The 13886-nt window shown below is 31.3% G+C and overlaps 1 protein-coding gene across 7 annotated transcripts in view; it reads left to right on the top strand.

The window, feature by feature from the left end:
* Positions 1-13886, top strand: part of LOC127716289 (adhesion G protein-coupled receptor B2-like) — a 62910-nt gene that overhangs the window by 18385 nt on the left and 30639 nt on the right. For 2 of the 7 annotated variants that reach the window (XR_007988850.1, XR_007988848.1), the window contains exons 10-23: positions 785-856; positions 1291-1399; positions 2274-2393; positions 3656-3728; positions 4169-4283; positions 5161-5207; positions 6589-6712; positions 7509-7612; positions 8617-8767; positions 9318-9387; positions 9808-9874; positions 10451-10536; positions 11513-11639; positions 12743-12784. Coding sequence is in view for 2 of the 7 variants with exons in the window: in XM_052222448.1 (XP_052078408.1) it covers positions 785-856; positions 1291-1399; positions 2274-2393; positions 3656-3728; positions 4169-4283; positions 5161-5207; positions 6589-6712; positions 7509-7612; positions 8106-8229 (888 nt within the window). In the remaining 5 variants the exon portion in view is untranslated. Of the gene's footprint in view, positions 1-784; positions 857-1290; positions 1400-2273; positions 2394-3655; positions 3729-4168; positions 4284-5160; positions 5208-6588; positions 6713-7508; positions 7613-8105; positions 8592-8616; positions 8768-9317; positions 9388-9807; positions 9875-10450; positions 10537-11512; positions 11640-12742; positions 12785-13886 lie in introns of those variants that run through there. The other 5 variants (XR_007988847.1, XM_052222447.1, XR_007988849.1 and 2 more) reach the window with 4 other exon arrangements.

Here is a 13886-nt window from a genome sequence, read left to right as displayed (position 1 = left end):
GATATTCTTAACTTTATCTGACTTGTGACATGCATATAAAAATGTGGCGGGATTAAACATGTTTGTGAGAGCTCTATCCCCCTTTTCCCCGTTAACCTATGACAGTGGTGTAACAGCACAACGTTAGAACAAAATGTACAAATTTGTTGCAATTGGATACACACAATGATGAGTCACAAACAAAACATTTGACACAATGGACTGCGATGAGAGTACTCGCAGTTATTGGAAGTTAGTTCAAAGCATATTACAACTAATAAATAAATCATGTTTCCCACACTTAATTATCAATCAGTATCCATCAAACAGATTTAGTTTAAAATACGTCATAAACAGTGTTACTTTGTGCATTGCAAAAATATCGGTGAACAGTATCGACAAGATGTATAATGAGTTGCAATAACTGTACATGTATAGCAAGTTATATTTGATTATGTTTTAACTTTTTAATCAAAAACAAAGTTAACGTTTATACCAATATAAATGATATTTAAAGATTTTGCTACTGTGTTACATTGAAAACCTTTGTGTGTTCAAAGGATCAATTATTTACATGAATCTTTATAAAAAACAACACCGTAAAAATTAGGTCGCGATTTACCGTTTTAAATAAGAACTTTACAGTAAAAGCTGAACGTCCTGACCATCTCTTTCGATCTATGAACATTTGTTTATTCAAATATTCAAATGAGTATTTAGAATTTACCAACTCTTATAACATAAAGTAGCACACTGTTTACCATAATGTATAAAGCTATTATCATGATAATATTTTGTATTTCAGATCTTTGGTTCTCTTTGCGACAACATACTAGATGATAGTAACCATCAGTCATGGGAAAAACTCAACAATGAGGTTGTAAATAGATATAAGAAGATGTGGTATGAGTGCCAATGAGACGAACTCCATCAAAGTCACAATTTGTAAAAGAAAAACCATTAAAGGTCAACGCACGGTCTTCAACACGGAGCCTTGGCTCACACCGAACAACAAGCTATAAAGGGCCCAAAATGACTAGTGTACAACGTTTATTAAGACAAAAAATGCGCCTAATCGTTCTTGCCAATGATATTCTTCAAAAAAAAAAAGTTTATAAATTTCATGCGTCCGAAGCCAAGTAGAGCTAAATTCCTAAAATGATTTGCCAAAATAACCTTCCGAAAATTGGGCAATGTACTTGTATGCTCCGGAAGCATAATCAATGATGGCTTCACTTGTACCACAGAGATAATAGATGCAAATATAATTCAGACATCTAATCAATGTTCTACTTATACTTTTTTCATTAGGGATTAGGTGGTGTTACTTCACTTGTAAACGCAGTTACAGAGTACAATAATGCGTTTAATAATGTTGTAGACGGTAAATTCTCAATAATCGTTGAAAAAGAAAATGTTGGTATGTTTTTAACTTGTTTGCTTCGGATGTATTGTCGTTGTTTTTTTCAATCGATTTGTTTTTTATACGGTTGGTGTAATGGCTTTTCTCTGACACAAAACACTGTTATAAACTAAATAAGAGAAACATTCAATTACTTACATGTTTTACAAATTCTCGAAGAAGTGTTTATCAAATACGTATTTTCTCTGTCTGATATCTGTGCAATCTTTAAAGACATTATCTGTACACACGAAATTAGCTCACGGACTTAAAATAACACAAGTAACATTGTTGAAATGTTAAAAGGAGAACAGGTTGAAAAGGAACAAAAACCAGGCTTTTTTTACTCGAAGTTGATAAATAGATATAAATTTCATCACTATTAGTTTTCTTGCCGTCCATTATCAGTTGCGTATCTCTTATTGTGCGATAAAAATCGAATCAGTTTGGTCAAAAGAAACAATATTTTTATCTGCATCTCAAGGCGACAAAAGAAAACGATAGCATGAAGGATCATATTTTGCACGATAGACATTTTGCATGATTTATTTGAAAACTTGAAACTTGATGCTGACGTTGTTCGAAAATAAATGCATTGACTGAAAGAATTCGCTATTCAGTCAAATATTTCAATTGTCAACAAGAGGCTCGAAAGTGTATTGTAACATTTATAATAATCATCGGTATCGATTGTTCTTCGTGTCTGTAAATAAAATAAACCACACGAGGACTTACACGGCTAAAACCAAACAGCATGAAATACAACAATAAAGCTTGTCTATATGATTCGAAAGTGTTACTATGAATGCATGTGTATGCATCGTTTGATATATTTATATATACAAATGTATAGTCCATTAATCAGTCATTCGAATTTAATCAATTATTTCAGTAATTGAAGTAGGGAAGGCTAGTTCGGATGAGATAATTGTTCCTGATCGTTCGAAAACATCTGATTCTTGGATAGCAGATTCAGCGACTGAAATTAAACTGAAGACGAACAGATGTAGCGGTAAGTAAATAATACTGATTTAAGTACTAAGCAAGATCAACCAAGGAGTTTTGAAACAAACCTACTAAAATATGTTTTAGTTAAAAACTAAACGGGAACCCTCACATTCGATAGAATATTGACGAATTCATTGATTGACCGGTGTTGTTATATAGATCATGGATTGACATTTCTTTTTAATTATTTATCACTTACTAATTTCTGATTTTCAACAAATATGTCTATATGTATATATATATATATATATTCAATGGTGCAATCATAGATGAAGTTCCGTGCGCAATTGAACTGAATTATGATATTTGTCAATTTGTAAATCTAAAACGTTAAGTAGTCTAGCTTATGAACTAGTATATATTTTAGTTTACCAGCCAGCTGAAGTCCGGCCCGTGTGCGTGATTATCTCCCTGTGTTGAAGACACATTGGGCTTTTTTTAATTCGTTGGTCGGGTTGTTGTCACTTTGACATATGCCTCATTTCCATTTTCAATTTTATGCTACATTTATGAGATAGCCATTGATTCATATGGCACAAGTAAAACTATCGGTTAATAAAACAGCATGTAAAAATAGAGAGGGAGTTACAACTATTCCATGTTTTTGGACATGTTAATCCAAAAGGAGTATCAATTACTCCTCGATTTATATCTTAACTGTAGGCCAGAAAATGTAATGATTTGTGTTTATATTTATTGCATATAACTTAAATTTTAAGTTAAAATAGACTATGTCATCATTTATTATAGAATAATGACACTTAACTACATGGAACTTTAAACAATTCTTTCTTTGCTAAAAGCTACGTGTTTTTCTTCTTTTTTTTAAATGGCAAGATGTATTTCTATATGTAATTGAATCAGCAGATCTGAAATAAATGAAACGGGTAATTGAGATTATACAGATAAGCCGTTACCGTTAAACGCTGACAAACGACCTACATCATAAAACAATGTACTAATATATCATTTTAAAGGTTATATTTTCAATGCATTGAAACATAAACATCAAAACGAAACAAGGCAATTAACAATAAACATAACAAGTGTTTCAAGGAAATAAATCTCCACAGGGTTTACTCATGTTGCCAGTATAAGAATTATGTGAATTTTTTCAATATATCACTATATAAAGGGCAAAACTTATAGTGAGCAATAATTTTGGATGACTGTATATATCATTACATTCATATTACATATAGTTGTCAATACTTATAAATCGAAGTAAAAACGAATGTGATAGACGATGAGGATTTCTTTGTTCAGGTTTGACGGGATATAGTAGCACATTCTATAGAAATATTTCAAGACTTTTTCCGGAGTATTTAATATTAAATGGGTGAGTTACATATTTTTAGTTTCAGATTTTTAGAATCAAAGTATAATCGATTATATCTTCTGCCCATTTCTCTCACATTAGTTTATCATTCACACCAATTAACAAAAAACAAGCTTAACAGGTATTCAATTTAAATATACAATTCTCACTAGGTGAACTTCAACAACTAGAAGAATATAAGGTGACATCTTGATTATTTATACACTGATGCTTTCTATAGTATATGAAACCTGCATCTGTATTTTCTTATTAATACTTTCCTGGTTGTTCCATGTTTACAGTATAACAATTAAATCGACTCTGATCCTGATAGACTAAGATATCAGCTCTCCTGCCGATGTTTTATGCTTCATGCTGGGCCTTCTGGCTTCAAAAACAAAGTGTGCTCATCATGGCGTGAAAGACCAATCAATCGTAAAGTTTATTTATTTAATTTTCAGGGAAATACAGTCTTTTAATGGGAGTTATGATGTAAATTCTATTATAGCTGATTTTACGATTCATGGAAGATCTTGTTCGAATTTTTCCTTACTAATAAAATTCGATCATATTTTGGTAAGTTATATATTTTTTTCCGTCTTTATATTTAGCTATCACTGTTACAACTCACTACATCTACTGTTTGTGAATTTATCTTGATGCATAGAATAGTTGTGCATGTACGAAGATAGATAAAAAGATATTTTATAATTTACATACTGTGGATTCATTTTTATTCGTTTGATATCAATTTTCGTGGATTTCGTGGTAACCCGGGAACCACGAGTTTTAAAGAACAAGGAATTACAAATTTTCAATAAGAATGTATGCAGACTTTGGCAGAACCCTCGAAATCAAATATCCAAGAAAATGCAAGTTTTCCTCAATTCACGAAAATTAGTACCAACGAAAATAAATAAATCCACAGTGCATGTACCATGTTGATTTACATATAAATAAGTTTTCAAGGTGGAAATTATCATTATTTATTAATCTTTCGTCATATTTCGACTTTAATTTCCTAGGTTATTTTTCATCATATTTATTTTGGTATATACAATGATTTTCCTGTTATTAATTATATTCAAGGGTATACATATTCAAAAGCGTACACATGTGCAGGCAACATAATATTGACGAATTATGAATATGAATATGCATTTAAAGCTCATATTTGTTCATTAATACCCGAGAGGTTTTATTTTATTTTTATTAATTTATTATTATACAGTATTTATAACAGCACATTATATAATATTAAAATTACCCTCAGTGCTTTACAACATATATCCATTCTCATATAAAAGTATTAACCATAAGATGCAAAATATATACACATTACATATAGCATATAAATCATTACAAATAACACATGAAGGATCTGCAGAAAATGATTCTATGACTCAAATTTGAAGACTACGCAATTGTTACTTTTGATAATCTATTTTACAAGGGAGACTATTCCAGACCTTTTTGTGGATTCTGGGATTTCAGTGCTCCGTAAGTATAAAATTATAAATGACAGTAACGGCATATGCAATGATGGTCAAAGAAGCTACTAAATACAAAACACCAACGATGGATGTATGACAAAAGACTATAGCAATGTTAACAATGCATACTATAAAGTAGGCTATGACATACCACTACATCACAAAAAGGAAAAAACAAATTACACGAGAAAACCAGCGTTCTGATTCCTGCTTGAACAATTAACGAAATCCAATTATATAGACAATAACGATTATTGTCTTTAAATATCAGCTGTAAATACGAGGCTAAGAAACAGGTGTAATGCGAGCTTCATCATGTTCATCGAGCTATTATTGCTGTTTCGAGCCGAGTGCAAATACAGCTCATATGTACAGACACTAAACAGTTATTGTCTTTATCCAGCAATTAATTTTGTACATTTTGTTTGCTTTCAAAGACAGAAAAACTCACATTTGTTGCATTTATTTTCGATTTATAATTCTTTGAGGCCCGTGTAGAATATGAATAAAAATAACACAACCAGATAATGACCGGTACGGTGAAAAGAATCTCGCATAGTCAACAATAAAACATCGCTTAAAAATATTTGATTTCTCATTCGGTTCAGAATTTTGAATTGTCCGTGTACTATAAAGTATTCACTGATAATTGACATTGTTGCATGGTTAATTTTGTGATTTAAACATTCAAGTTTTGAACTTGAATATTGGCGTCGTACAAAATCGGCTAAATCCTGCTGTTCTTGTTTGCCTATGAAAGTTGGTTGCGAATCGGAGACTGGAACATTCAAAGATGGAGCCATACGTCATGGAGTGCGATTGCAATACACATTTTTAGGTCACAAAGTTCATACAACACTTGTCAACAGCTATACATAAAAATTGTCCGGCAGATGGCGTAGCTCTAAAGCTGTATCTGTGTAAAATACAAATATTGGCTAGCAATATCTGTTGGGCTGTTAATGTACGATAAGTCTCCCAAATTGCAAATCAAAAATAAGAAACAAATGAATTCTTGGGAAGACATTTTGATACCACTTAACCCTTTTCTTCAATATTAACAATTGTGTACATAAATACGTGTCTCCAAAAAACAAAGAGAAAAACGATGTTAAATTATACTTCTTAAGCAGATTAGTAATATTTCAAATTACTCATATATTTTAGACCAAATGAGGTCATCAAAATGAAACCTATCGGATCTCTTTATAATGTTGGAATGTTGTCTTTATTTTGTTTTATTATGCATCATCTCAATGGAACGTCTCAAATATAAAAAAAATGTTAACACTTATGTGACGTTTTCGAGTACACTTAAATTACTTAGCTATTATGTTATTTCGGAAGATGTACAGAATTTGTAACATGTTTATTTTCTTTTTTTAAAGAAATACTGTTAATGGAGCTTGGTCCTCATTTGGTTCACAAGTTGTCGATGCTACAGATTCTTACACGATATGTGAATACAATCACACAACTAATTTTGCCATATTGATGAGTCCAGGAAGGACAGTATGTACATTAGTTATTCTAAAAGATATATGTACTAGTATATCAAAGTTTAAATTACCTATATATAAAATATACGCTTTAAAAAAGATGCCGAACTGCAAGAAAATCCCAAAGGAGAGGTCAATGACACCGAACAAAAACAAAAGCCCTTGACTATGTCAATTAGCGTAACGACATACTTTTTTTTCGATTCATGACTTGGTACCGGCATCTTTCGTAGGTTTGGTAGGTTAAACTTTATTTGTGAAAATCAGTTAAACTTGTCATTACACACATTCCATTTTGACTTCCATTACGGATAGCAAATGCCGTTTAGCTAAATTTTTTTGGCAGCAGATATGTTTCAGGTATATTTTCTTGCGTTCCATGTCATATCAGTTAAAATATCAGTCTAAACAATTTCAACGCCAGACGCTCTACACAGGTCTCATCAGTGACGCTCGATTTATAAAAGTCAATTTGCCAAATAACGTACAAAGTTAAAGACCATACTTTCCGAAAGGGTTTGACAAATACAGTCAAGGTAATCTATTCCTGTGGTAAACAATCCTTATTTCGAAAAAATAAATTTTTAAAATGGATTTGTCAATCTGTCTACCACTTTGTGATTTTGGATCTCTCTTTACTATCTTTCATCTCTTTTTATATGTGTACCATCTAATTATTATAATCAAGTTAGAAACATCGATTCAATTCATTAACCATTTTATGTTATATAATTATATAATATAATTAGTTTGCAACCGTATTTGATATAGATGTCAAACCAATTTTTTATTTTTTATTTTTTTTCAAGCCATTGTCTCACCAATTACCACTTAGCCTGATATCAGCCATTGGAAGTGGAGTGTCAATTTTGTTTCTGGTCATAACAGTTGTCGTTCATTTTGTTCTATGGAAGTAAGTCATACTTATTTAAATTTGATAATTTACATTGTTTTATTTGAAATAACGTAGTTGCCTTAAATATGCACTTGCAATTATCAAATTGGCGAAAATATTTGTTCACAAAAAAAAAACAGGGGTAGTTAGTTAGTTAGCAATTACAAAGAATTGGTTGGAAATATATCCCTAAAGTTACAATTTAGTTTCAAGAACTATATTCTTGAAGATACGGAAGCTACCAAGGTAGAATCAAAATTCGTAGGTTTAGGATAGATAAATAGATTTTAGTCAAATTGAAATACTTAGAACAGACAAACAACATTAAGAAAAGGCTATAACTTAACAATGGAGGACATTGAAACACGCACCCCACCAAAATCAAGGATTTGTCAAGTTATTCCAGAAAGGAAAGTTTACACACAAGGCCTCTTTCGTGTGTTCATTGGAAAAACAATTAGTTGCTGAGCATAACCGCATTATGACAAGTAGATTTTGTTTATTTTTGTAGGTATGTGGCAAATGATAGAACAAAAACACTGATGAACTTATGCGTTGCATTAATTCTGTCGTATTTTATATTCTTAGCTGGAATAACAAGAACAGAGAACAAAGTAAGAACATACAGTTATTAACTTGGGATCCCTTTGATTCAAATCTAAAACGGAGAGAGGAGGAGTATACAGAAGGAATATTTATCACATCAGCCAAAGATTAACATTACGAAATAGTGTAAAACGACAAAAGACAAACAACAAAGTAAAACAGTTTAAAAGGGGGGCTATGCATTTGTATTCCCTAATTTTAAAGTGTTAAAACCTGAATCCGTAGGCGTGATGCACATTGACCATTTTTAATCTTGCTAGCATAGAAGCAATAGCTAATACCTTGCGTTTTATTGAAATCATAGAAATAAAGACCACACTTTGATAGCAAATGTCAAAATGATACCGTTACTGCCTGTAAACCTTTGACAAATTTATATATAATTAGTAATGCTTGTTGATATATACTATTCAAAGGTTGTATGTTCAGCGATTGCAGTTACCTTACATTATATGTTCCTAACAGACTTTGCTCTGATGCTGGCTGAGGCTATTCATATAGTGAGAATGGTTGTTATTATTTTCCCTACCAGATCTATAGTTCATAAGCTGCTACCTGCATGTTGGAGTAAGTATTAAACAATAAAACAGCATAACTCCAAATTGATGGCGGAAACTCTTAAAAATCATAGTAATGTTGTATCCGAAGAAGCATATGTGTCAAAGAAAATGTGTTTTTGAAATAAAAAGAAAATATCATGATAATTCATTTGGTATGCCACATGAAAACATTTGTTATAATCGTAACGAAGAAATGAAGGTCACTGAAAACATTTACTTGTTATAAGTTATGATTGAAAGCCCCTGCAGGCATATTTTTCAAGCATTTAGCAATTGACTTTAAATAAAAAAAAAAACAGCACAGAACCCCTTGAAAGGTGAGTCAAAAACATGAATATCATTGGGCGTGGAACAAGATAAAGCATAAAACATTGGATGTAAAATGTATCGCTGTGTCATGAAAATGATAAGGTAGTTAAGTATATTCAGGATTGTAATTGATAGGAGTAGGTTACTAAGAAATAAAATTTGTTGTCATGCGGTTGACTTTTTGATATCACCTCTAGTGATTATAACGCTTTGTTTGATACAAAATATCATTGATTCTTTATTTCCAGTTGTTCCTGCTGGTATAGTTGGAATTTCGGCCAGTGCGACTAGACTTAACGGATATGGCAATCAACAGTTGTAAGTATTTACATTATTCGTTAAACCATGATGATTATGATGCTGGAATTTTGTATGTGTTGATCAATTAAATGCATCAAATACAAATGTTCAAGTTTCAACTTTGACCCAATTGAGCTTCAAAACAAAGATATTCATCACTCAAGTCTAGCACTATCCACGAATCAAATTAAGTCTGTGTATGCTATCCCCACAATCACATTTAACATACAACAAATATCAAGGATCGATTATTTCGTGTGTCCACTTGGACATGTTAAATCAAGACAATTTAAAACGATTTATAGATATTAAAATACTTTTAATACTTATCAATTTATCTTTTATGCGTTTCATTCCCAGTGGATACAAATGTCTTTTAGATTATGATCCTACGTTTTCATTTGTGACCCAAAAAGAAATGCTGTTTAATCATTTCAGTTGTTGGTTAACCCTTGAATCAAATCTCATCTGGGCGTTCATTGGACCAGCATTACTTGTGATTCTGGTATGTATGGATGTATGTTCATGCAAGGCGAATAACATTATATATTCAAGAATATCGTTGAAAAATATAATTGTGAAATTGTAATTATTCGTTCATAGTAATTTGAACTCTTGATTTACGTGATGTTTGATAGGCATACAAATATATATTGTACGCATCATTTGAAAATGATTTGATTTTTTTCTAAAAAATAAAATGCAACAACAAAATGATAAAAAGAAATACAAAAGAAAGTAAAAACATTAACAAAAACACAAATAAAACAAAAAAACTATGACGCAGTCAGTGCAAAGCGTTCAAATGATTATTTTATGTCTTCTTTTAACAACGGCAGATACTAGGATTGCTATCTTCTTCTGTTTTTTGTTTTATGGCACATGAAACATTCATGTAACAATACAAATCAAATATCGAAGAGACGCCAAAATTATACTAGTAAAACAACTTGTTAAATATCTGTTTAAAGAGAACTTAAGATTGAGTAACACATAATAAAGCAAGACCGAAGCTTCATGTTCAGAACACTTTTGTTTTGAATATGTGTAATAATTTTTTTTTTTATATCGCATGTTACAGATTAATTTGATTATCATCATTATAACTGTGCATAAAATGATGACCACTAGAGGGCTTGCTGCGAAATCACTTAAAGAGAAATCTAAGTAAGTTTAGTATTGGTAGTGAAAAGAGTTAACAAAAATACCGAACTCTTTTAAGTGAATTAGAAAAGAATCTAAGTCCGTAAAACCTGACTTAATCAGACGCTCGACAAAATTTGTCAAATCTTATATTTGATACCGTTAATGCTATAATTGGCATATTCGTTAAATTTGTTAAATCTATTTTGTGTTATTTATTATAAATAAAAAAAAAGAAATGTTAATAAACCTGCATAGCTACAAAGAAGCATGATGTTTGTTATTACGTATTGTCAACAGTCTTCATATTGAATACTGCCAAAAAAAAGGATTGATACATTCATGACATTTATCTTGTCATACAAGTGAGAGGTTTACCTAGCTACAAAACTAGGTTCAATCCACCATTTTCTACATAAGAAACTGTCTGTACTAAGTCAGGAATATGACAGTTGTTATCCCTTCGTATGATGTGTCTGAGCTTTTGCTTTTGCTATTTGATTAGGGACTTTCCGTTTTGAATTTTCCTCGGAGTTCAGTATGTCTGTAATTTTACTTTTTAATCATCAACAAATTTGTATTGATGAATATCAGAAAAAATTCATATGAAATAACAAAATCTGAGGGATGACGAAATTCATTAATCACATTTAGATAACTGGTAATACCAAAACTAATTAGGAGTATCCAAAAAAAAAAACAACACATGGTCTGTATGGATAAAGGCAAACAATAACGTATAATTCCGTTTCCTCTGGTACAGAAAAGACCTGCTGATTAATATTTATCACTTTTCTAATTTGAATGACATAGAAATTTGTCTTTACTCAATGAAACATAAATATACCCGCAATGATATGGTTGGCTGATAGTGAAGACTGCATGCGGTTAATATATCAAAAACATTAACATTTATTTTCAAATGTCACTACAGAAAGTTGAAAATTTTCTATAATGTTTTATGACATTAAACCTGTATGCTGTTTTTTTTTCTTCATAGGATTGGTTTGAAAAGTATTTGTGTCATCTTGCCGTTGTTTGGAGTAACGTGGGTACTAGGTGCTTTTTCTGTGAACGATGATCTAGTCATTTTCCAATACCTATTTGCAATTTTCAACTCTCTTCAGGTACTGTATACTATTACCTTTTTATCTTCGAATCAATTATATTTCAAAGAAATAAATCACATTAGTGAACAAAACCTACATTTTTACAAAAATATGGTGATTGTATAGTTAACAGTAAAACAAATCCACTTATGATTTCACGCATGATCACGTATAGTAACATCAAAACCATGTTTAAAACATTTACTTCACCAATAATTGAACATCAGAATTTTTTTTTTTATGACAAAAATCAATGGCAAGTTCATATTCTAAATCATTGGTTTATTGATCATAAAAAAAAAGAATATGTAAGGTGAAATATGCATGTTGTTTTTAACTTTAATGTCATTTGGTCGCAAATAGAATGTTGTTTCATTGACAACCATACTATAGGTACATCTTCTTTTTTTTATTTAATGTAAAAGACATTCAATGCTTGGCTCAAAACGAACAGCAATCTATAAAGGGCTCCAAAATGACTAGTGTAAAACCATTCAAACGTGAAAAGCAACGGTCTAATCTATATAAAAAACGAGAAAGGAGAAAAACTTATGAACCACATCAACAAACGGCAACTAATGAACATCAGGTTCCTGACTTAGGACAGGTGCAAACAAATGCAGCGGGTTTAAACGTTTTAATAAATACCAACCTTCACCCTTACCCGAAACAATAGTATAACATTATGACATGTATAACATGGAAAGACACACTATAAAATATCAATTGAAAATGGCTTTACTTAATCAAAAGACATATTAACACAAGTGAAAATACACTGAACGAATAAATTTGATCAATGACACAATGTAAATACAAAATCAATAAAATAAGGGGTGAATAAATAAAGGCAACAGTAGTATACCGCTGTGAGATGTTAAATAATTTCTAAAGGTCAACCATAACCTTAAACAAATAACCTTGCCGCCAAACAGAATAATGTACACAAGTAAAAGAAAAAAAAAATGTTGTTAGGTATACAGTAAAAATGGAGAACGGAAATATTTTTTAAAGTTTTGAAATGGAGGTAGTCTCTATTGTAATTCCTGTCTATGCTTATATGCAGGTATCATTGATTTTATTGTTTTAGAAGTAATCTTAATTTTATTTCCTTTAAACAGGGTCTTTTTATATGTCTGTTTCACTGTTTCTTGAATAAGCAGGTATTTATCTTAAAACAATGGAAAGCAAACGTTCGACGAAAAGTCAGATATTGACAGTGTTTATCATATGCATATATATTATCTGAAACATTAAATTTTAATGTAACATAAATGAATAATAATTTCAGACAAATGCAAAATAAACGTTGTTTGTTTGATATATCAGCTTTATTTGTTTAAAATTGTCTACAAGGTTAATTAAACTATTTCATCATAAAAATAATGGAAATAAATCGTTTTTCATATGTTGTATTACTATTTTGAAATACAAATCTATCATCATCATTAGAAAATATAAACTGTGTAAAAGCTGTGTCTTATAAACTAGAGTTGAATGATTTTTCTTTCCATTTTGCTCATTACTTACGTTTCGAAATGTATCCTGGTAAAAAAGACACATAATAAACCTAAAACACCAGGAACATTTTTAACGACTCAGAGGTATTTGAAAACTCTAAAAGCCAACTTTCCCTTTAAACGAAAATTTTTTTTAAAAATGACTCGGTAAAACATAAACCGAAACATAAACCAAGGATGATCCTAGATGCTATGGAAGGATAGGTAGATCCTGATCATAATGTAACACATGTCATTCTTTTCCTTTGCTATATGTTGATACAGATGGGTGCAGTCCTTACCTGTCCGAAAGTTAACTTGGAGAAGACTTGTTGACTGCTTTTCAAGTTAACTTGAGTTATTGTAAGCAGACACGCAAGTTAACGTCGTTGTTGGTAGACCAGACCTACGGTCTGCTTCTTTAGGACTGCTGCAGACCTATTGACACGTCTGCTCCAGACCAGACCTGTGGACAAGTCTGCTTTTGACCAGTCTTGAGGATAGGTCTGCCACAGACCAGACCTGTGGACAGATCTGCTTCTGACCAGTCCTGAGGACAGGTCTGCCACAGACCAAACCTGTGGACAGGTTTGCATCTGACCAGACCTGTGGACAAATCTGCTACTGACCAGACCTGATGACAGGTCTGCTTATGACAGATTACCGTGTTTAAGACTTTACATATTAAACCTTAGCCTTTATTATGTAAACAATAATCGCATTATTCTTTTTTCCCAGTATAGCAAATTTCATTACTCGTTAGACT

This window comes from Mytilus californianus, unplaced genomic scaffold (genome assembly GCF_021869535.1).
Source record: "Mytilus californianus isolate M0D057914Y unplaced genomic scaffold, xbMytCali1.0.p SCAF_9, whole genome shotgun sequence".
NCBI lineage: Eukaryota > Metazoa > Mollusca > Bivalvia > Mytilida > Mytilidae > Mytilus > Mytilus californianus.
The sequence above is the reverse complement of the archived record's forward strand: the minus strand, read 5'-3'. Positions and strand labels throughout refer to the sequence as shown.